Raw genomic sequence first — 21,568 nt, forward strand, 5'->3', positions numbered from 1 at the left:
CTTTTTTGGGCGGCGGGCCCTGACGGCGCCGTTCGCAGATCAACTACCGCGGGCAGTCCCTGGGCCTGATCCGCATGCGCAATCCTTGGGGAGAGGTGGAGTGGACGGGAGCCTGGAGCGACAGGTGAGGACCGGGAGGCTTCGTTAGCGTTAATTAACGAAGCGGCGCGGCTCCGGGGCTGAGATCCGTTTGCCGCCCGCAGCTCGTCCGAGTGGAACGCGGTGGAGCCGGCGCTGCGGCAGCAGCTGATGGTGAAAATGGAGGACGGTGAATTTTGGTAAGCCGAGAAAGGTTAAAATCCCAATTTCCTGCCACCGGGAAAAGAGGGAAAAACTTCCGCTCCCACCCTTCGGCGCTTCCTCTTCCTCCAGGATGTCCTTCCGGGATTTCCTCCGGGAATTCACCCGCCTGGAGATCTGTAACCTCACCCCGGACGCTCTCCAATCCCGCAAATTCCGCAAGTGGAACACGCGGCTCTACGACGGGACGTGGCGGCGCGGCAGCACGGCCGGCGGTTGCAGGAACTACCCCGGTAGGCGCCGCCGGCGAGGAGCTTCACCTCAAAAAAAACCCGCTGGTTTTGGCATTGATTTAATTTTTTTCCTCTTTTTTTAATTTTTTTTTTAAATTTTTCCCAGCCACTTTCTGGATAAACCCGCAGTTTAAGATCCAGCTGGAGGAGGTGGACGACGACGGGGACGAGAGCGGCGGGCGCGAGCCCGGCTGCAGCTTCCTGCTGGCGCTGATGCAGAAGCACCGGCGCCGCGAGCGCCGCTACGGCAAGGACATGGAGACCATCGGATTCGCCGTCTACGAGGTAACGCCGGCGCCGGCGGCGGCGTCACCCGGCCGCGCCGGCGCCGCCGTGCGCCCTCACCCTCCGCTCTCCTCTCCCCGCAGGTTCCTCCCGAGGTGGGTACGGCGCGCCGGCGGTGACGCTATCGCCGTGACGGTGAACGGGGGAACGCAGAAGGAGGATTTTTGGGGGCTATTTTGGGTGTTTTTTTTTATTGTTTTCCCCGCCCCGCTGCGGCAGTACGTGGGGAAATCGGGCGTGCACCTGAAGCGGGATTTCTTCCTGGCCAACGCCTCGCGCGCCCGTTCGGAGCAGTTCATCAACCTGCGGGAAGTCAGCACGCGCTTCCGCCTGCCGCCGGGGGAGTACATCGTGGTGCCGTCCACCTTCGAGCCCAACAAGGAGGGCGACTTCGTCCTCCGCGTTTTCTCCGAGAAGAAAGCCGGCACCGAGTAAGAGACGCCTCGTTAGCGCTAACGATGCCCGGCGATTCCGGAGGCCAAACTCTTTATTATCTCCGCAGGGAAATGGATGACAAGATCCAAGCCACGCTCCCGGATGAGGTGAGGGTGGTGGACAACCCCGGAGGGTGCCGAGGCCTCGCCTTTTTACCAAACCGGCCGTTTTTTCCCTCAGAAAGTGCTCTCCGAAAGCCAAATCGACGATAACTTCAAGCAGCTCTTCAAGCAGCTGGCGGGGCCGGTAAGGCGGGGGGGGGTGGCGGAGGCGGGGTGCCGGCACCGGGGCTGCCGGCCAACACCCCGACTTCTCCCCGCAGGACATGGAGATCAGCGTCAAGGAGCTCCAGACCATCCTCAACCGGATCATCGGCAAACGTGAGCCGCCGGGCGGGATTCTGGGATTCGCCGCGGAAAAAAGACACCAACCGAGCTTCCTCGTAACTCGTTAACGCAAATAACGACGGGATTCCTTGCAGACAAAGATCTCCGGACCAAAGGCTTCAGCGTCGAGTCCTGCCGCAGCATGGTCAACCTCATGGATGTATCCTCCGCCCTCGGCTTTTGTTATTTTTTTTGTCTTTTTTTTCCCCCCAAAATTCCCCCCTTTTCCTTTCCTTAACCCCCTTCCACCCCGTAGAAAGACGGCAACGGGAAGCTGGGGCTGGTGGAGTTCAATGTGTTGTGGAACAGAATCCGCAACTACCTGGTGGGTCTCGGGGGGGATTTTGGGGTGAGGTTGGGGGATTTTGGGGTCTCTCTCCCCGTGGTGACCCCCTTTATTTTGGGGGGTGGTGTTTCCTCGCAGGCCATTTTCCGCAAGTTCGACGTGGATAAGTCGGGGAGCATGAGCACCTACGAGATGCGGATGGCGCTGGAATCGGCAGGTAGCGCCTCGCCCCGGCGATTAACCCCAGGGTTCATTAGCACCGCCGCGCTTTTAACGAATTTCCCACCTCGGGTGGAGTTTTTGTTATTGGTTGGTTTTTTTTATTTTTTTCCTAAAAAGGCTATAAACTGAACAAAAAGCTGCACGAGCTGATCATCACCCGCTACGCGGAGCCCGACCTGGCCATCGACTTCGACAACTTCGTCTGCTGCCTCGTGCGCCTGGAGACCATGTTCCGTGAGTGGAACCCGCCGGTTTGTCCGCTCCCGCGTCATTTAATGAGAAAAACTGGGAAAAAAAAAATATTTAAAATGTTTTTTTCCTTACTTTTCTCATTCAGTTCCAAGGAAAAGTGTGAAAAACCCCACAGGAGTTGAGGGGAAAGCTGGAAAAAGTGCAAAAAAAGAGCAAGATTTAAGGGGAAAAGTTGGGAAAAAACCAATATTTTTCTGTTAAATCCTGTTTTCCAATTTTTTTCCCGTTAAACCCTGCTGGGTTTTGGCACTTTTTAACCAAAAAAAAATGTGGGTTTTCCCACTTTTTCCCTTACAACCTGCTGGGTTTTCCAACTTTTCACCTTAATTCTGGTTTTTGGTTTTGCTTTTTGGGGTTTTTTTTGCACTTTTTCCTGCTAAGTGCTGCAAGTTTTCCAATTTTCCCCTTTAACTCTTGTGGAGTTTTCCCACCTCTTCCCATTTCCATGGAATTGAACGGGAAAAAGTTGGGGAAAAACCCACAGGCTTTAATGGGAAAAGTGAGGGTTTTTTCTGACTTTTCCCCTTAAATCCCTATTTTTCTAATTTCCCCCCTTAAGTCTTGCTAGTTTTTCCCAGCTTTTCCACTTAAATTCTTCCTAATTTTCCAGCTTTTCCCCTTAAATCCTGCCCTGTTTTTCTGGTTTCCCCTTAAATCCTGCTGGTTTTTTACAACTTTTGCCTTGAAATCTTGCCATTTTTTCCCCAGCTTTCCCCCTGAAATCCTGCTCCACTTTTCCCACTAAAAAAAAAAAATAAAATACGCTTTTCCCCCCCTCCCCGCTTCCCTCACTGCAGGGTTTTTCCAAGCGATGGACGTGGACCAGGACGGCGTCATCACCTTCGACTTGCTGCAGGTACCCGTGGGTGCTGCGTGGGGCTGACACCCACAGAAAAAAACCCCAAAAACCCCAAAAACTCACCCAAAACCCACCCAAAACCCCCCAAAACCCACCCAAAAACCCACCTCCTTCTCCCGCAGTGGCTACAGTTCACCATGTTCGCCTGACCAGACCCCCTCAGCCTCCAAGTGCCTTCACAGCGGGAGCCGACGATGTCAACCGTGCCGGTTTTTCCCTTTTTTTTTTTTTTTCCTTTTTTTTTTCAGCGTAAAAGCAGGGGGAGGTGTGTGTGTGCAGGCACTGCGGCCGCCCCCAGCCGGGACACGGGGCCTCCCCTCGCGCTTTGCCAAGGAAACACTCCCCTCTTCTCGCCTCTTGCATGGCTCTTTTGGGGAGAATCCTCGCAGTTTTTGGTGCTGCTTACCGAAGGAGCCCGGGGTGGGGGTTACGCCGGGTTTCATCCCGATTTCCGGGCCCCTTCGACACGGCTGCCATCGCCTCTCGCTTCTGCGCTATTTCCCAGCGCCTCAATCAGGGATCTTTTGCCTACCGGGTGCCATAATGGTGGGTTTTTTTATTGTATAAATTAAAAATGAGATAAAAAAAAAGACACGTTATTAAAATCAAAGCTCTTTTCTTGCCGGTCTTTTCTTCTCCAGCTTCCAGCTTGACCCGCTGGCTGCTCGACGCGACGCTTTTACCACCCAGGCGCAAAAAAACCCAGAGCTAATACATGTTTAGGGCATATATATGGGCTTATAGGTATATATTTCACGTTTGTTTGGTTTTTTTTCTGAATAAAAACGTGCGTTGCGGCAGGTCCTGGGGGGGATGCAGGATGAGGAACCCTCAGAAGGGCGGGAAAATTCCCGCCCTTTTCCTCCCTTCACCGAGGTGGGGGGGCAGCTAGGGGTGCGCGGCCACGCCCTTTTCCCGCCCATCCCTTTCCCATTGGCCCGTTGAGCCGCACATCTGCGTAGCCCCGCCTCTTTCCCCCCGCACGCCTCTTTCCTTATAAGGCGCGGTCCCGCCCGTTTCCCCCCCCTCCTCGCTGCCGTCAAGCGCGGCGGTGTCGCGCCCGCGCGGGCTTTTCGCCGGGGAAATGGCGGAAGCGGAGCAGGAGCCGGTGTCGGCCGAGGCGGTGCTGAGGGAGCTGGGGCTCTTCGAGCTGCGCTGCCAGGGGGAGGACGTGCCCGCCAGGCGTGAGGGGAACCGGCGGGGGGGCACGGCCCGGGGGGTGCTGTGGGGTGTTGGGGGGGCCAGGGAAGTGTCAGGGGAGGAGGATGAGGGGGTATCGGGGGGCTGGGGAAGCGGTTCGAGGGGGTATCGGGCGTTTGCGAGGGGTTTGAGGGGGGGTTGGGGGAGTCACAGGGGGTTGGGGAAGTGTTTGGGGAGTTGTTAGATGTTTTAGGGTGTGAGGGAAGATGTTTGGGAGGGTTCAAGCAATTTAGGGGTGTCGGGGGGATTGATTGAGGGGGTATTGGGGGGCCTGGGAATGTCAGGGGAGGGATTTGAGGGGGTATCGGGGAGATCTGAGGGTGTTTGGGGGTGCGAGGGGAGGAGCTTGGGGGGTTCAAGCGATTTGGGGGTGTCAGAGGAGAGGTTTAGGGGCTGCCGGGTGGTTTAGGGGGTGTTATGTGGGTCAGGATTTAGGCAGCTGCCACGTTTTGGGGGGGTACAAAGGGTTGGGGGGGGTCTCGGGGCTTCCCGGAGAGTCCAGAGAGGGAGATGAGGAGGAGGGAGATGTGAGGGGGTGGCAGCGGGCCCCCCCATGGGTTTTTGGGTACACTGAGGGGTGAGGAGGGGGGTCCCCAACCACATTAACCCCTCCCTGCCCGCAGTGGTGGAGCTGTGCCTGAGCCACGGCCTGGGCCCGGTGGCCTTGGCCAACGAGCTGCTGGCCTTCGTCTCCAGCAAGGACCTCGGCACCCAGCTCTCCACCGACGCCCTCGACGCCTTTGAGCACGAGGTGAGGGTGGGGGAATCCCCAAAACCTCCCAGGAAAATTCGGGGGGGCACTCACCCCTCTCCTTATCTTCCCGCTCCAGGTCTTGGTCAAGCGAAGCAACCGGATTCCCCGGAAAAGAGACAAGCACTACGGCGGCTTCCACGACGTCCACTCCCTCCAGGAGCTGCATCCTCCGGGTTTTGGGGTGATCTTTTTAAAAAAAATAAAAACCAAATGGGGTGTTACAGTGCCCTGTGGGGGTGGGGCATGGCTTAAGGGGCGCTGGTGGGTGTTCCCCCAAAAAAAGAAAGGATTTTGGGTGCTCCTTAACGAGCCACCAGCCTTGACGAGGAAGAAGAGGATGAGCTGCTGGACGCCTACACCACGCCCTCCAAGGTGCGCGCGCCAACGCCTCGACCCCAAAGCCTACCCTCAGATTTACCATTTTCTGCCCTCCTGACCTAAAACAGCCCTTCGCTTCCTTGTTTTTAATTCCCAGGGTTCCCAAAAACGCAGCAATTCCACCCCGGAAACCCCGCGGCGCAAGCGAACCCTCTCCTCCCGCAGCCCCTACGCGCTTTTCTCTCCCAACAGCTTCTCCCCCAGGTACATCGTCGGCGCCGCGGTGCCGCCGCCGCTGCCGCCGCCGGGCACCGTCACCCCGCTCCTCTCTCTTTTTGTCCCCCAGCGCCACCCCCTCCCAAAAATACGTGACGCGCAGCAGCCGCGGCGAGGTGGTGGCCTCCTTCGGCTCCGTCCAGGGTCCCTCCTGGAGCGGTCAGGGCGGCCGCGGTTGTACCCCGAAACTTTTCGGCTCTCCGGAAGAAAACCTGACAAAAAGTTACAAATTCATGTTCCAGAAAGCGCTCGACGTCCGGGAAGGTGAGGCCACGATCCGGGGAGGGGGCTCGGGGAGGTGACCTCCCGCCCCCCACCTCCATTTTTGGTGGTAAACCTCGGGGTTTTGGGGTTTTTTTTTGGGGGTCTGCAGTGCTGTCCTGGCGCATCGAGGAGCTGGGTGACGCCCTGAAAAGCCACCATCACCTGGACGACTTCGCCTCGGTGTCGCTCCCGGCGCAGGTGAACGCCCCGCGCCCGCTTTTAGGGGACGCCTCTTGGCATTTTGGGGTAAAGCCTTCTGATTTTAATTATTTTTTTTAAACTTTTTTCTTTATTTTCCCCTTCTCCCCCAGGAACCGGTGACGGTGCTGGGTCAGATCGGCTGCGACAGCAACGGGAAGCTCAACGCCAAATCGGTGGTGCTGGAAGGCGACCGCGAACACTCCTCGGGCGGACAAATCCCCCTCGACCTCTCGGAGCTGACGGAATATTCCCTTTTTCCCGGCCAGGTGGGGCCGCGGCGGGGTTTTTTTAGGGGGGGGTGGACCCCAACTTTCCTCCCCGCTCCCCCAAATTTGAAGCCTGCCGCCGTTTCTCTCCCCCGTTTTCAGATCGTGGCGCTGGAGGGCACCAACAGCACCGGGAAGAGGATGGTGGTCACCAAACTCTACGAGGTGACGGCGCGGTGCTGCCGGCTGCCCACCGGCGGCTCTGAGGCTGCTTTTGGGGTGAAAAACTAATATTTTGGGGTTTTTTGTTTTTTTTTTTTTGAGGTAAATCTGTGCTTTATCCGCAGGGGGTGCCCCTTCCGTTCCACGTGCCGCCGGAGCCGGCTCCAGGTGAGCCCCCGCCGGGATGGGTTAAACCTCCTGCCCGGAGCCGCCGAAGGTTTTGGGGTGTCCCCAAACCCCTGCTTTGGTTTTCTTCTCCCCCAAACCCCCGTTTTGGTTTTTTTGTCCCCAAACCCGTTTTGGTTTTTGTGTCCCCAGTCTCTCCTTTTATGTTCTTCAAAGCTGATCTCTTTTTGTGTGTGTGTGTCCAAACCCCCACCTTTTTTCTGTGTCCCCAAACTCTCCTTTTTTTGTGTCCCCTCAAACTTCTCTTTTTTTTTTCTTTTGTCCCCTCAAACTGTCCCTTTTTTGGGCGTGTCCCCAAACCCTCTCCTTTTTTTTTGTCCCCAAATTTTCCCTTTTGTGTGTGTGTGTCCAAACTCCTTGTGTGTGTGTGTGTGTGCGCCCCCAAACCCCTTTTTTTTGTGCGCGCGCCCCCAAACGCCCCTTGTTTGTGTGCGTCTCCCCGCAGCGCAGCGGAGCGTGCTGGTGGCCTGCGGCCCCTACGCCACCGCCGGCAGCATCGCCTACGACGCGCTGGCCGACCTCGTGGAGGTGATCGCCCGCGACCGCCCCGACCTCTGCGTGCTGGTGAGGGGGGCCCCGCTCGCACCGTGGAACCCGTTACTTATGTTAATTAAGCCAATTAGGTGTCACAAAACGAGGGGCCGTGGCGCGAAAGCGCGTTTGGGGTTTTAAAGCCTTGGGAAAACCGGCGCCAAGGAGAGAAGCGGCCCCGGCGCGGTCCCAAACCGCCCGTTTTTCACCCCGAAGCGACAAAACCCCTGTTTTAAGAGCAAATCTTGTTCTTTGAGCGCCCCGAGAGCTCCGAGCTTTTCGGGCTCACTTTACCCGCACCGCTTCGGCGTTGCAGGATAAAATTTGAGCTTAATTACCGAGAATAATTAAAAAATACCTCTTTCCGGGCGATCTCCCCCCTGTAACTTGGCTCTTGAGGCTGGTGGCGCGCGAGGGTCTGTCCCCGCTTGTGACTTTCTCTGATTTTTTTTTTCCTTTTTTTTTTTTTTTTCACCGTTTCTCCGCAGTTCGGGCCGTTCCTGGATGCCAAACACGAGCAAGTGGAGGTGAGGGAGCATCGGGGCGCCCTCCCCGCCGCGCCCCAAAAGGAGGGGAATTGTGCAAATCCCGGTTTTCCCTCCGTTCCCAGAACTGCCAGCTCCTGGGCTCCTTCGCCGACGTCTTCAAGCTCTGCCTGAAGACGATCATCGACGGGACGAGAAGGTGGGGACGCTGAAATTATCACAGCTTTTGCCCAAAAACGCCTTTTCCGGCACCGAACGGGCTCTGGGCGGAGCGCTTCCACCGATTCCTGCGAGGGAAACGTGCGGCAGAGGGGAGAAAAAAACGCAATTTTCGGTTAAAAGTCTCGTAACGGGCCTTGAGGCGGATTTGAGTCGCGTTTGCCTGCTGCCGACGTGATTTCTAGCTGGATCCTGGCTTTTCCCCCCAAAAAAATCGGAGGAGAAGGGAACCGGGAACGGTTACTGCGGGTTTTGAGCCGCCGCAGCCTCCGCTCCTCACCTTTTCCTTTCCGATCGTTTTCTCAATTCACCAAAAAAGCCGTTTTCCAGCTTTTTTTTCTGTCTTAACGCTGCCCTGGGTCGGCGGGGTCGCTGCGCGCCGGGCGAAGGCTTCTCCGCAGCAAAAGCCCGGCAGGTTTTGGGGGGATTTCAGCTGATTTTGGGTCCTCTTGCTGCCGGAACGTCCCAAAAGGGGCTCTTTCGGAGGGTGTCCGGTTGCAATTTCTACGTGAAGCGCTGGTTCTGGGGGCTGAGTGTTCCCCTCCCAAAATTCCTTCGGTTTTCCTTTTTTTCTGACGGCACCGGCTCTTGCTTGTCTTTGTTCCTTAACCTCTTGGGTTTTTCCTCTTTTTTTCCACCAGCACCAGCTCTCACCTCATCTTTTTTCCTTAATTTCTTGATTTTTCCCTCTTTTTTTTCCACCACCTTGTCTTTATTCCTTAATTTCCTGATTATTTTTTTTTCCCCTCTCTTTTTTTTTCCACCAGCACCAGCTCTTGTTTATCTTTGTTCCTTAATCTCTTGATTTTTTTTTTTTTTCCCTCTTTTTTTTTTCCGCCAGCGCCGGCTCCCACCTCGTCTTCGTCCCCTCGCTGCGGGACGTCCACCACGACTACGTTTACCCGCAGCCGCCGTTCCTCTACCCGGAGCTGCCGAAGGAGGACAAACCGGTAACCGCTCACCGATTTTTTTTTTTTTTGACCCAAAAGAAGCCAAATAACGCCGAGTTTCCCGGAAAACCCCACCCGTCCTCACAAAACCAAGTTGCCACGGTTTGAGGTGAAATGCCCCCCGTTTTTTTTTTTGGTTTTTTTTTTCCGGCGTCTTTTTCCAGCTGGCAGCGGTTTCTTGCCAAAAATAATCCCGTCTGGGAGCGAACCCCGGCGACGCTGCGACTTCCTGGAGGAGAAGGGACTTGGGAGCGGAAACCCGCCGCTCCCGGCGCCTCGCTCGTTAGGTCGCGGTGTTCCCCAAGACGTTTAACGAGCAGACAGGGAATTTTAACCCCTTCTTGAGTTAAAATTCCCCAATTTAACTTTTTTTTTAATTATTTTTTTTTTCTGAGGGAGCAGATTTTGATGCTCCCGGCAGGAAGTCCAGCATTTTTTTTGGGCGTTGCAGGAAAGCTCAGCGCAATTGCGGTGTTTTAGGGCAGCTTTGGGGCGGTTTCGGGCAGATTTGGGGGGATCTGCTGCGGCTGCAGCATTCCGGGATGGATTTGGGACATTTTGGGGCGGGGGGGGGGGGGGGGCCCGCAGCCCCCGCGCGACGGCGTCGCCCCCCTCTCCCCGGCAGCGCGTGCACTTCGTGCCGGATCCCTGCACCCTGGACGTGGACGGCGTCGTTCTGGGCCTGACCTCCACCGACCTCCTCTTCCACATGGGCGCCGAGGAGATCAGCAGGTGGGCGCCGTCGGACCAACCCCCCGCCCCCCAAAATCGCCGGATTTCCGCCCGAAGCCTCATCCGGGCGGGGAGGGCGGCTCCCCGCCGCTCGGTGCCTGGCGGAGTGGCTGTCAGGTCGTTAATTAAGCTGCCCGCCTAATTAACGAGCGCAGCCCACGAGCGTTTTTTTTCCCTTTTCCGCCTTTTTTTCCACCGTCTCACAGCTCGTTTTCTCTCGCAGCTCCTCCGGGATCTCGGACCGGTTCACGCGGATCCTCAAGCACATCCTGACGCAGCGCAGGTGAGGGCTTGGTGCAGCACCCGGTCCAACCCCAAAAACCGCGATTTTGTGCCGGAATGAGGGAAATCCCTTACCGGGCTTGCTGTCTTCCTCTTCACGGTGCTTTCCTCACCTAAAAAATGTCCCTTTTGGGTTTGATAGCCCCGCAAAACCGGGATCCGGAGGGTTTCACGCTGCCGGCCCCCGGGCTTCCGCGGCCAACGGCTGCGCCCGCAGCTAGCGGGTACGCGAGGGCAGCCCGAACGAGCAGAAATAACCTTTTCTGCCCCAAAATTATCTGACGGTTGTTCCTGCTTGCGGAAACGGGTTTGTTTTTTCTTTTGTTTTTTCCTTTTTTTTTTTTTTTTGTCCCCCGCCGGCAGTTACTACCCGCTGTACCCCCCTTCGGAGGAACTGAACGTCGACTACGAGAGCTTCTACAGCTACGCCTCGTTACCCGTCACCCCCGACGTCCTCGTCACTCCCTCGGAGCTGCGCTACTTCGTTAAGGTCAGGCGCGGCGCGCGTTTGATGAAGCCACCCCCCCAGTCCCGCCTCTCCCGCTCCGCGTGGCGCATGTCCACGCGGGCGTCACCTCTCCCGCTCTGCGTGCTGCGTGTCCGCGCGGGCGTCACCTCTCCCGCTCCGTGTGCTGCGTGTCCGCGCGGGCGTCACCTCTCCCGCTCCGCGTGCTGCGTGTCCGTGTGGGCGTCACCTCTCCCGCTCCGCGTGCTGCGTGTCCGCGCGGGCGTCACCTCTCCCGCTCCGCGTGCTGCGTGTCCGTGTGGGCGTCACCTCTCCCGCTCCGCGTGGCGCGTGTCCGCGCGGGTGTCACCTCTCCCGCTCCGCGTGGGCGTCACCTCTCCCGCTCCGCGTGCTGCGTGTCCGCGCGGGCGTCACCTCTCCCGCTCCGCGTGCTGCGTGTCCGCGCGGGCGTCACCTCTCCCGCTCCGCGTGCTGCGTGTCCGTGTGGGCGTCACCTCTCCCTGCTCCGCGTGCTGCGTGTCCGTGTGGGCGTCACCTCTCCCGCTCCGCGTGGCGCGTGTCCGCGTGGGTGTCACCTCTCCCGCTCCGCGGGGCGCGTATCTGCGCGGGCGTCACCTCTCCCCCTCTGCGTGGGCGTCACCTCTCCCTGCTCCGCGTGCTGCGTGTCCGCGCGGGCGTCACCTCTCCCGCTCCGCGCGGGCGTCACCTCTCCCGCTCTGCGCGGGCGTCGCCTCTCCCGCTCCGCGTGCTGCGTGTCCGCGCGGGCGTCACCTCTCCCGCTCCGCGTGCTGCGTGTCCGCGTGGGCGTCACCTCTCCCGCTCCGCGGGGCGCGTGTCCGCGCGGGCGTCGCCTCTCCCGCTCCGCGTGCTGCGTATCTGCGCGGGCGTCACCTCTCCCGCTCCGCGTGCTGCGTGTCCGCGTGGGCGTCGCCTCTCCCGCTCCGCGTGGCGCGTGTCCGCGCAGGCGTCACCTCTCCCGCTCCGCGGGGCGCGTGTCCGTGCGGGCGTCGCCTCTCCCGCTCCGCGTGCTGTGTGTCCGCGCGGGCGTCACCTCTCCCCCTCCGCGGGGCGTCGCCTCTCCCGCTCCGCGTGCTGCGTGTCCGCGCGGGCGTCGCCTCTCCCGCTCCGCGTGCTGCGTGTCCGCGCGGGCGTCACCTCTCCCGCTCTGCGTGCTGCGTGTCCGCGCGGGCGTCGCCTCTCCCGCTCTGCATGCTGCGTGTCCGCGCGGGCGGCGCCTCTCCCGCTCCGCGTGCTGCGTGTCCGCGCGTGTCCGGGAGCGCGGGCGCCCAGGGCTGTGCTGTTCCCGCAGGACGTGCTGGGCTGCGTGTGCCTCAACCCCGGGCGGCTGACGAAGGGCCAGGTGGGCGGCACCTACGGCCGCCTCTACCTCCAGCGCGCCGGCGCCGCCGCCGAGCGGAAGAGCCCCTGCGTCGCCGCTCAGGTCGTTAAAATCTGATTGGTCGTCACCCAGACCGAATCCTTCCACGTCTTCCACCCGCAATTAAGTTTCCTCACGGACGCTAACGAGCGGCGAAACACGCTTCAGGTTTGGGGTCGAAAACCGCTCCAAGTGCTGGCGTTCGTCCCCGCGGCGGCATCGTTCCGGCTCCGCGCCGCGCCCCGGCTCCTCGTGCAGCACCCGGAACTCGTTAATAACCCGCCCTAACGATCACTAATTAATCGATGAGCCGAGGCGCAGGAAGCTGACGTTTGTAGCCATTTTTACTGGCGCGGTTTCGAGGACCTGGACGATTTTTGGGCTGCGGATGAGCGGTCTTGGGTCGCTCGTTAGCCGGAGCGGGATGACGCGGGCTCCCATCCCGCTCGTTAGGTAAACGAAGACGATCCTCCGGCCGGATTTCCCCGCGGAAAAGGCGAATGGCTGCACGGCGGGGTCGAGATCCTCTGCCGGGGCACCGGCGTCCCGGCTTCACCTCCCGGGTGACGTCATTTGGGTTGAGCTCCCTCATTACGGGACGTTGAGTTTAATTAAGTCCGAAAGCAATTAATTTACGGTTGCCCGGCGGGGGAGCTGTGCCGCTGCTTTGCCGGCTTCCTGGCTCGGCCGCGGGCGAAAACCCGGCGTCGGTTTGGGTTTGAAACGCGATTTCCCCGCTTTTTGCCTCAAATTTGTGGCGAAGAAGCGTGTAGCTAACGAAATTCCTCCCTTTCCGCTCGCTTCCGGCTCTCCCGGCGTTCATCCCGCTTCGATTCCGGGTGGGAAAGGCAGCGCTGAGCCGGCGCGCGGCTCCCTTCGTTAATTTTCCGCTTAATTACCTGCCCGGCCTCATTATGGACTCCCCCTCTAGCAGCGCCGGGTTTATTTTCGCTCGCCTTTCGCAGCCCCTGCGGGCGTCGGGGCGAATCGGGGGGAAAACCGGGGGAAAACGGGGCCGGGGGACGGGAGACCTCGCTGCGGCTGGCCGGGATTTGCCGCAAAATCTCCGTTTTCTCCCCGAATTCCTGCGCGGAGCGGCCGGGGAGCGTCGCGTCGCGGTTCCTCATCTGTTCTTTTGCCGATTTTGGCGTTTCTGACCCCAAATAAAACGGTGTTTTCTCCCAGCTTGGGTAAAAGCTTTTTCCCTGCTTTTTTTTTTTTTCCTTTTCCAGCTTTCCTTTTCCACCTGCTGCCGGAGGAAGGCAGCAAAATCCCGTTTTCTCCCCATTTTTTTTCCTCCTCCAGCCTCAGTTTCCCCTCATAAAAACGCCGCTTTCGGTAAAAACGCACGCGGGCGCCGCGCCGACGGGGGGAATTTTTGGGATTTGGTTCAAACGCACCAGGACCGAAGCGGCCGGCGTCTCGTTTGCCTCTTAATTAATTGATCCTTGGGGATGAGGCTAATTTGGGATTTAAACGAGCGGAGGCTCCAGGAAACGATTTTTTGGGGGGAGGGGGACGAGCTACGCTGCTCCGTAGGGAAACCCCCCCGGAGCAGACAGGAAATTTATTTATTTTTTTTTTTTCCCCAGCTTTATTTTTCTTTCCCCAGGGATTTTTTTTTCTAAGCGAGAGCCGCATCCTTCCGTGGCGGAGCGGGGAAATCGAGGCACGACGGCGTTTCCGCCCGGCGCGGACAAGGCGAGGCCGTCCGGCTCCTCATCCCCGGTGAGAAACGACCGCCGTCGCTCCGTGTTTTGGGGGGGGAAAAAATAGGGGAGGGGAAAAAAAAAAAAAAAAAAACAACCCAACAAATCCTCCTGGGAAAGGGGAAGCGAGGCCCCGTGCCGGGGTGGGGCTTCTCGCTGGCTGGCAGCCGCTGCGCGACGCTGGGAGGAAGGGAACGGAACGGCACGGAACGGAACGGAACGGCCAGGGCCGGCTCCGGCTCCGGCTCCGGCCGCCACAGCGGGAGGAAGACGCCGGCGATTCCCGGGCGGCGACCTCGCGGTTTCGCTGTTCCGCCGAGAATCCCACCGGCTGCCCTCACCGGTACCGGCGGGGGGACGACGACGGGGACGCGGCGGTAAATCTGGGAGCCGGGAGCGGATTTGGCCTCCTCTTCCCGGCGCTCCCGGCACCGGCTGGCGGATCCCGGCGGGATGCTGAGGCCGAGGCGGGGGGGCGGCAGTTCTTTTCCAGGCTGCTGGGGCTGGATTTTGCGTCCCTGGCGCGTCCCTAATCCCCAGTTTAAGGAGGGGAGGGAACAATTCCACGCCTTTTTCCGAGAAAAACGCCACCGGATCCCTCTCCGCACGCCCCCCTTCCCTGGCTCCCCGCAGCCACCTCGTAAGCGTAGCCCCCGGCCGCGACGTTTCCCGCTGCGCTCGGCTCAAATTAGCCGGCAGATCCCCAAAATAGACGGCGCGCTCCCGGGGGAGGGAGGCCGGATCCTGCTCCGGGATTTTTTTTTCCAAGGAATATTTTTTTGCAGCGCAAACAGCAATGCGTGGTTTTTTGTGGTTGTTTTTTTTTTTTTGTTGTTGTTGTTGTTGTTAAATCCGTATCGTAAGGAGTTGCTCGGGTGGCCGGACTCCGACCTCGTCGCGGGGAAAGAGGAGCGACCTGTGCCCTCATCCCACCCCGAGCGCCGCGCCGCCATCCCCGCCCGGGAATTCCCGGCGCTCCCCGGCACTTGGGTGCGGCTGGGCCGGGAGGAGCCGCCCTGAAGAGTTGTGTTTTCCCAATTTTTAGGATTTTTTTTTTTTTTTTTTCCCCTTCCGGTTTGTCGCCGCCGCAGCAGGATCCGTGGCGCAGCCAGGGGAAACTGAGGCACGGGAGGGGTTTGGCTACGGCTGAGGCTGCCGCGTTTTCCTACCGTGCGCCGGCATTTCCTCATCCGTGAACTTTCCGCTTTGGATTTTCCTTATCCGTGGAAATCTTTCCCCTGATATCGGTGTTTTCCCAGCCCTGGGGGGGTGGGGGGAACCCAATGGCTGCTGGGAGGGCACGCGCCTTCCCGCGGCGTCCCTGGGCGCGGAGACGTCGCCGGCAGCGCTTCCCGATCCGCTGCGCGCGCCCCCTCATCCGGATTCGGTGCCGGATGCTGGAGGTAGGAAAGCGACGGCACCGCGATCCCGCGGAGAGAAATGAATTCCCTTGATTTAACGAGGGATCGCCGGGCGGATCTCTGCTCGGTTCTTCCCCACGGATCGACGCCGCTTGCCGGGTTCCCATGCGTTTTGGCATCGCTCCGAAAATCCCTATTCCTAAAAAAAACCCCACGATCTTCATCCCAAACGGTCGCTGCTTTTCCGAAGGGTCCCTTTTCCACACCCCGACGCTCGCCCAGCTCGAGGATCGCGGATAAAATCTCATCTCCCGCGTGGATATCCCTTCCTCGGGGGGATACAAGGCGGAAACTCCTTCCGAGTGCGGATTTTCCGGGGAGGATTTTCCCTGGGCAAAAAAAGGCGGAAAAAGGGCGAAGAGGAGCAGAGACGGAAGGAACCAGCTTCGTTTTCCGCGGTGCTTCCTCGATTTCCGTGCCTTCCAGAGGGAAAGGGAGTTGGAGCTTCCGTCGCTCGGTGGCTGGTTTTGCGGGATCTCGAGAAAACAGTTTGCGGAGGCGCCGGGACGGGGAAATCGCCGCTCCGTGCGGATGCGGGGCGCTGAGGAGCGTCGGGTCTCGGGGTAACGGAGCAGAAATTGCTGAAAACGGGTGGAAAAGAAACAAAATCTAATCTACGGAAGCCGGAATTGATGAAAATGGGCCAAAAAAGGGACAAATTTTACTCCGTGGTGAATGAAAAAGCCAAGTTTCTCGCTCCCGGCGGCCTCGTTCCACACGACGCCTGGTTTTTAACGAGGTTTTGGCTGACGAGCAGCCGCCCCCTCGGCCCAACGCGGCGCTAACGAGGACGAGCGCGGGCGGAAACGCGCCTTACGGAGCGTTTTCCCTTGGCTTTGCTCCCTCGCCGACCTCTCTCCCGCCCGCTTTACGTGACTCCCGCCGGAACCGAGCGCGCCGGTGACGCTCCTGGCTTTTGAGGACGTTCGCTTTGTCGCTGGCACTGGAAAACGCCGCAAAAAAAAAGGGATTTTAAGGATTTTTCTGGTTAAAATAATGCTATTCCCTGTGTTTTCGGGCCCGCTGCCCCTTTCCCTGCTGCGCTGGCAGCGAATTCCCGTTTTTCCAGGGCTTTTATTTCGTTTTTTCTCCCCGCACAAAGGGAAAGGGCGCTCCCCGCAGCCCCGAACCTTCCCGGCGTTCCGCCGGCGCCTTTTGTCCCGGCCCCGTGGGGCGCTGGGTGCACGGCCGGGCCCGGGCCGGCGGCGGGGCAGAAACGGGGGTGAAGGAGAGCGATTTTTTTTTGGCCGGCGCTCCAGCAGAGCTCCCGTGCTGCCGGGAAGGGAAGGGACGCGATCCTTCGTGCGTCGGGGAGCAACGTGAGCTCGTCCCCGTCAGCGTCATCCCGCATCCCAACGGGGAAAAAATTAAACCTTTCCGAGCGCCGGACGCACTTTTGTTTTTCCCTACAAATCCACTTTTTTTCTTCTCAAACCACGTCGGTGCCGTTTCGCGGCAACCCGCGCCTGTCTGCGGCCCGTGGCGCCGCGTCCGGCGGGCGTTTCGGCGAGGACCGGCGTTCCTCCGATCCAGGGCTCCGTGAGGAAGCGTTTCCCTCCTCCTCCTCCTCCTCTCCGCGCGCGGTGCCGGCTGCACCGTCGTCTTCTCGCCTCCCCCCGCCCCCGCCGTCCTCGCGGCGCGGTGCAGCCACCGGCTGTCATCGCGCCGCCCGCTGTAATCCACCCGGGATTAACGAAGCCGAATTCTGCAGCGTCAGGATTTTGACCCCGGCCGGAGCCGGCGGGAACGGGATTACCGGCCACCGCGTTCCCGATGCTGACGGCGTCGCCAGAATTTCAAGCCGTGCTTCGCGTCGAGGTGCTTGGGTCAGCTGCCGCTCTCCCCCGCGCTGCTGGCGACCCAACGTCACTGCCGCCGCGTCTCCGGGGCGGAGATGGCACGGCGCGGAGCTCCGGCAGCCCTCCGCGGTCCCGGTGGGATCGCAGCGCCCGGAAATCCCGCCGTTGGGAGATGCCAAAGAGCCAACGCGCGCCGCCTGCCGCGGCGTTTCGCCCCGGCGCCTGCTGCGACGGAGACGCCGGCCCTCGGGGAAGGTCGCTCGGCTCCGTTCAGCCGGCGGCGGCCGCGGCGGGATCGCTTTTCGCTGGCTCTTCGGCGCCGACCGGGGCGGTTTTCTGCCGGGGGAAGCGCCCGACGCGCTTGGCGAGGCGGCGAAACGCAGCGCCGACGACGTTTTCCCCACTGGTGTTTGTTGGAAAGCCCCGCCGGGGGGCTCGCTCGTCACCTCCGGCCCGTTTGAGGAGCACGGCTCGGGCGTGGCGGTTGCAGCCGCGGTTTCGCCGCCGGCTCACGAACCGTGGTTTTCACTCGCGGTCGAGCGCGTCGAGTCCGCTTTTCTAGGAACGCAGAGCGGCGGGATATTTTCCCCGGGAAACCGGTGATAAAAGGGTAAAACCCCCGCTGATTTGAAAAGCGACGTCCGAGCGGGTTCGGCTCCCGCGGCCGCACCTCGCGCCGTCGCCAAAACCGCCCGGTTGTGCCGTCTTCCTCCGCGCGGCTGGAAATCGCCCGGCGCTGAACGCGCGAGCCGCCGGAGCTGAACGAGTACGACAAAACCGGGGCGGGGGGAAAAACCCAAGTTCCTCCCCCCGCCCCGCTTCAGCCTCTGCTATTTTGTGTTTAGCTTGTTGTCGGGTGGGGCTGGCCCACGCGCGGCCGGGAGAGGAGATCGAAATGAGAAACCTTTCCCCTTTCGCGCCAGAAAAGCCGCTTTCCAGCGCTCCGCTCGCCCGGCCTTCAACCCCGGCCCCCCCGTTCCTCCCCACCCCCTAAAAACACAGCTCCTCCCGCATCTCCCGCCCCGCGCCCGTTCCCGATTTTCCTCCTGCATCTCCCGCCCCGCGCCCGTTCCCGATTTTCCTCCCGCATCTCCCGCCCCGCGCCCGTTCCCGATTTTCCTCCTGCATCTCCCGCCCCGCGCCCGTTCCCGATTTTCCTCCCGGATCTCCCGCCCCGCGCCCGTTCCCGATTTTCCTCCCGCATCTCCTGCCCTGCGCCCGTTCCCGATTTTCCTCCTGCATCTCCCGCCCTGCGCCCGTTCCCGATTTTCCTCCTGGATCTCCCGCCCTGCGCCCGTTCCCGATTTTCCTCCTGGATCTCCCGCCCCGCGCCCGTTCCCGATTTTCCTCCTGGATCTCCCGCCCTGCGCCCGTTCCCGATTTTCCTCCTGGATCTCCCGCCCCGCGCCCGTTCCCGATTTTCCTCCTGCATCTCCCGCCCCGCGCCCGTTCCTGATTTTCCTCCCGCATCTCCCGCCCTGCGCCCGTTCCCGATTTTCCTCCTGCATCTCCCGCCCTGCGCCCGTTCCCGATTTTCCTCCTGGATCTCCCGCCCCGCGCCCGTTCCCGATTTTCCTCCTGCATCTCCCGCCCCGCGCCCGTTCCCGATTTTCCTCCTGCATCTCCCGCCCTGCGCCCGTTCCCGATTTTCCTCCTGCATCTCCTGCCCTGCGCCCGTTCCCGATTTTCCTCCCGCATCTCCCGCCCCGCGCCCGTTCCCGATTTTCCTCCCGCTCGCCACGAATCCCGGGGAGAGGCCCCGCGCGCCTGGCTTTAATTACCTGAGTTGTTTTGTTATCGCTAACGCAGCCAACGAACTTCACGGCGAGAACCGGAGCGCGTCTGGAATTAATTTCCTGGGACGTGTTGGCGTTGAGGATCTCCGTCCTACGTGTTGTAACTTGCTTTTAAGCATTTTTTTCCTTTTTTTTTTTTTTAATTTTGCAGATTATTTTAAAGGCTGAGGCGGAGGGAGACGGCCGTCTCCTGCGTCGGCGTGGAGGAGCTCCGCTGCTGGGCGCGATGTCCGCCAAGGTGCCGATCTACCTGAAGCGGGGCAGCAGGAAGGGGAAGAAGGAGAAGCTGCGCGACATCCTCTCCTCCGACATGATCAGCCCGCCGCTGGGGGACTTCAGGCACACGATCCACATCGGCAGCGGCGGGGAGAGCGACATGTTCGGCGACATCTCCTTCCTGCAAGGCAAATTCCACCTCCTCCCCCGCACGGAAAGCGGCTTCGGTTCCGACAAGGACGGCCCCGAGGCTCCGCCGTTCCAGTTCTCCCGGACGGCCACCGTCTCTGGCCGCCGGCCGTCGTCCTCCTCGGAGGCTTCGTCCCCGCTTCTCAAAAACGCCATCTCCCTGCCGGTCATCGGGGGCCCGCAGGCCTTGACGCTGCCCTCGGCGCAGGCGCCGCCCAAGCCGCCCCGCTTGCACCTGGACGACAGAGCCGCGGCGGCGCGCGGCCCGGAAGGCGCGGAGGAGAACGGCCGGGACGGCGGCGCCGCCGCCTCGCCGCCGCACCCCTGCGCCTCGCGTTTCGCCGCCCCGGCCAACGGCTTCGCCGAGGAGAAGGGCGGCGCCGAGCCGCCCTTCCTGTCCCACGCCGGCTCCCTCCTCTCGCTCCACGTGGATTTGGGGCCCTCCATTTTGGAGGACGTCCTGCAAGTGATGGAGAAACACCAAGGAGAGAGGGCGGGGGGGTCGATACTGGATCCGGGCAGGCAGGAAATCCTGACGTGAAGACGACTCGAGGTAAAGACGCTGAGAAATGGATTCTTTTTTTTTTTTTTTTTCATTCCAGCGGCTCTTAAATTACAGCTCAAACTCCCGAGTTTTGCCTCCGCGCGCCTTCCCGAATCGGGGCGCTGACGGCCACGCGTTGTTTCCTCTCGCAGAGCTCGTCGTGCAAACGAGGCGGGAGCGCTGATCCTCGGCGCCGCTCTCTGGATAATTCCCTCAGCGGGAGGAGAAGGAAAAAAAAAAAAAAAAAGAAAACCCCAAAAATCGGCAGCCCGAGACGAACCAGGCAGCGCTCGCTGCCGGATTTTATCGCCGCTTGCCTGGATCAACCTTGCCGTTAGCGCCGGACGGAACTGTGGGACCGGTAAAAAACAAGAAGCCGCGCCGTTGTCGCCGCGCGTCGTGCTGGCCGGGGGGGCGCAGCGGCGGCCGAATTCCCAAATGTTTCCGTCGGGAGGATTTTGTGGGGGCTTTTTTTTTTGGGTCGGGGGGCTTGAAGAGGGGCTGGGGTTTGCGCTCAGTCGGCGCGAAGGTGTGGCGCTCGCTGTCGGCCAGCCACCCGAATCGTCGAGGTGATGTCAAGCGTCGGCCTCGAGTTAATTTTATTTTATTTTTTTTTTCTCAAGTTCTCACAAATCGGTAAATCTAGCGGTTACGTGGCGAAAGGCTCCCACCGGGCTTTAGCGTCGCGAAAAGCTCTCTGCGGAGACGCCAAAAAAACAAACCCCTGGGCTGTATTTTGGCAACTCTCAGTCCCCAGCTGGAATTTGGGGGATTGGAATTTTGTCGTAAATAAGATGCGAGGAAAGAAGGAAAAAAAAAAAAAAAAAGCCAACAAAAAAATGTGAAGCGAAGGGCGAGCGACCCCCGGCCAGATTCCTGCGTGGCGGGGTGAGGTTCGTTGTCCCCGGCGCCGCCGCCTCCCGTCAATCGCAGATTGTTTGGACGGCCGGAGGAGCGAGGGGGTGAAACGCTTCGGCACGCAGAGAGGAATGCGAAGCCCTTCAGTTTTTTTTTTTAAAAAAAAAATAATAAATTTCAAAAAAATAATTCACTAGAAATGCCAATTCTGCTGACGCCGGGGTGAAGGGCCTCAGCCCTTTTTTATTTTTTATTTTTGCTGCTTTCCCGGAGCCCGCCCGGGGATTTGTGTACGTCACCGACTGCCTTTCGTGCAGGTATCGTTAAATAACGAGCCGTTAGATTAACGAGCTTGCAGCCAGTCACCACACAAGGGTGTCCCCGCTCACTCTTGCCCATCTGCGCTGTCGAAACCACTCTGGTTTTGGTGAAAACACCAAAAATTTGGGGTTAAACCAGTTCTTCAAGCCTTCAGCCTGCAAAATAATTAAGAACCTGAGGTTAATTGAGCTCAATCCCGGCAGCCGCTGGGTTTCATTTCGATTTTACGCTGTCACGGTTCAATCCTTACCTGCTCTACACGGCGCTTCCTCCCATCGACGCCCATCCACGCGGCAACGGCTTTTTTTGATTTATTTCAGGCTTTTTCTTACCAGAAATCACGCTAGCGACGCGACGGGGGCTTTCAGAGCGGCGCTGGTAATTAATTTACCCCGGTGACGACGTGTTCTGATGGGAGATGCGGCTCGGTTTCCCAACCCAAACCTGCTGTTTGGTCAAATAATTAGAAGGGAAAAAAAAAAAAAAAAAACCAAAAGGAAACAAAAAAAGCCTGGAATTGGGTCATTTTGGGTGGTTTTCAGAGTTTTCAGAGCACTTTGTTTGGTTTTTATGCGGGGTGGGGTGGGTGGCGACACCGCGGTGGCGCTTGTTTTCCTGGATTTCACCTTAATTAGTGAATTAAACTGAGCCGGGACGAAGGTGTGTGAGCTTACCCCCCACCTCAGCCCAATTACCCTCGGTGATTATGAAACAGTCGCCGCCGGATCTGGGCAATGCCCGCGTTTCGGAATAACGCCGCCGAGGTAACGGTCCAAACCCCTTTTCT

General features: G+C 59.7%; 3 protein-coding genes and 2 long non-coding RNA genes across 6 annotated transcripts in view; 3 read left to right on the forward strand and 2 right to left on the reverse strand.

Moving 5' to 3' along the window:
* Positions 1 to 3,876, forward strand: part of CAPN1 (calpain 1) — a 13,515-nt gene extending 9,639 nt beyond the window's left edge. The window contains exons 8-22 of the mRNA XM_086771751.1: positions 39 to 124; positions 204 to 278; positions 373 to 533; positions 640 to 818; positions 902 to 913; positions 1,038 to 1,249; positions 1,321 to 1,360; positions 1,434 to 1,499; positions 1,576 to 1,633; positions 1,735 to 1,799; positions 1,896 to 1,964; positions 2,064 to 2,142; positions 2,265 to 2,381; positions 3,197 to 3,255; positions 3,381 to 3,876. Of these exons, the coding sequence (XP_086627877.1) occupies positions 39 to 124; positions 204 to 278; positions 373 to 533; positions 640 to 818; positions 902 to 913; positions 1,038 to 1,249; positions 1,321 to 1,360; positions 1,434 to 1,499; positions 1,576 to 1,633; positions 1,735 to 1,799; positions 1,896 to 1,964; positions 2,064 to 2,142; positions 2,265 to 2,381; positions 3,197 to 3,255; positions 3,381 to 3,407 (1,305 nt within the window). The 3' untranslated portion in view covers positions 3,408 to 3,876. The remainder of the gene's footprint in view (positions 1 to 38; positions 125 to 203; positions 279 to 372; positions 534 to 639; positions 819 to 901; positions 914 to 1,037; positions 1,250 to 1,320; positions 1,361 to 1,433; positions 1,500 to 1,575; positions 1,634 to 1,734; positions 1,800 to 1,895; positions 1,965 to 2,063; positions 2,143 to 2,264; positions 2,382 to 3,196; positions 3,256 to 3,380) is intronic.
* LOC147595996 (uncharacterized) lies at positions 3,795 to 8,015 on the reverse strand. Of its 2 annotated transcripts, none has more exons than XR_015261663.1 (4): positions 7,892 to 8,015; positions 5,899 to 6,018; positions 5,264 to 5,398; positions 3,795 to 3,934 (listed from the first exon to the last, which is right to left on the reverse strand). It is a non-coding gene; the product is annotated as an uncharacterized LOC147595996 (long non-coding RNA). The 2 variants fall into 2 exon arrangements; XR_015261662.1 differs by having other exon boundaries at positions 7,775 to 7,923.
* POLA2 (DNA polymerase alpha 2, accessory subunit) lies at positions 4,024 to 13,124 on the forward strand. Its single transcript, XM_086771752.1, has 18 exons — positions 4,024 to 4,442; positions 5,082 to 5,209; positions 5,289 to 5,374; positions 5,530 to 5,584; positions 5,688 to 5,794; positions 5,877 to 6,070; positions 6,180 to 6,268; positions 6,382 to 6,537; positions 6,640 to 6,702; positions 6,825 to 6,867; positions 7,331 to 7,449; positions 7,905 to 7,943; positions 8,027 to 8,100; positions 8,962 to 9,070; positions 9,696 to 9,802; positions 10,026 to 10,085; positions 10,448 to 10,574; positions 11,860 to 13,124. Exons 1-18 carry the CDS (start codon positions 4,343 to 4,345, stop codon positions 12,004 to 12,006), a joined length of 1,803 nt encoding a protein of 600 aa, XP_086627878.1. The 5' UTR covers positions 4,024 to 4,342; the 3' UTR covers positions 12,007 to 13,124.
* Positions 8,491 to 8,966, reverse strand: LOC147595998 (uncharacterized). The gene is made up of 2 exons (XR_015261665.1): positions 8,826 to 8,966; positions 8,491 to 8,774 (listed from the first exon to the last, which is right to left on the reverse strand). It is a non-coding gene; the product is annotated as an uncharacterized LOC147595998 (long non-coding RNA).
* Positions 13,125 to 13,844: 720 nt separating the features above from the next.
* On the forward strand, positions 13,845 to 20,649 carry CDC42EP2 (CDC42 effector protein 2). Its single transcript, XM_086771757.1, has 3 exons — positions 13,845 to 13,980; positions 18,805 to 19,611; positions 19,755 to 20,649. The coding sequence occupies exon 2, from the start codon at positions 18,880 to 18,882 to the stop codon at positions 19,597 to 19,599; it is 720 nt and encodes a 239-aa protein (XP_086627883.1). The 5' UTR covers positions 13,845 to 13,980; positions 18,805 to 18,879; the 3' UTR covers positions 19,600 to 19,611; positions 19,755 to 20,649.
* The last annotated feature ends 919 nt before the right edge of the window (positions 20,650 to 21,568 follow it).

Source organism: Chlamydotis macqueenii, unplaced genomic scaffold (assembly GCF_036417535.1).
Source record: "Chlamydotis macqueenii isolate bChlMac1 unplaced genomic scaffold, bChlMac1.mat HAP1_SCAFFOLD_70, whole genome shotgun sequence".
NCBI lineage: Eukaryota > Metazoa > Chordata > Aves > Otidiformes > Otididae > Chlamydotis > Chlamydotis macqueenii.

What these genes read in the sequence shown, in the direction of transcription:
- POLA2 (XM_086771752.1), top strand. Translation starts at nt 4,343, where the DNA reads ATGGCGGAAGCGGAGCAGGAGCCGGTGTCGGCCGAGGCGGTGCTGAGG. An exon ending in CGGTGTCGCTCCCGGCGCAG is followed by an intron (nt 6,269 to 6,381) that starts GTGAACGCCCCG and finishes CTTCTCCCCCAG; the next exon opens with GAACCGGTGACGGTGCTGGG. An exon ending in ATTCCCTTTTTCCCGGCCAG is followed by an intron (nt 6,538 to 6,639) that starts GTGGGGCCGCGG and finishes CCCCGTTTTCAG; the next exon opens with ATCGTGGCGCTGGAGGGCAC.
- CDC42EP2 (XM_086771757.1), top strand. Translation starts at nt 18,880, where the DNA reads ATGTCCGCCAAGGTGCCGATCTACCTGAAGCGGGGCAGCAGGAAGGGG.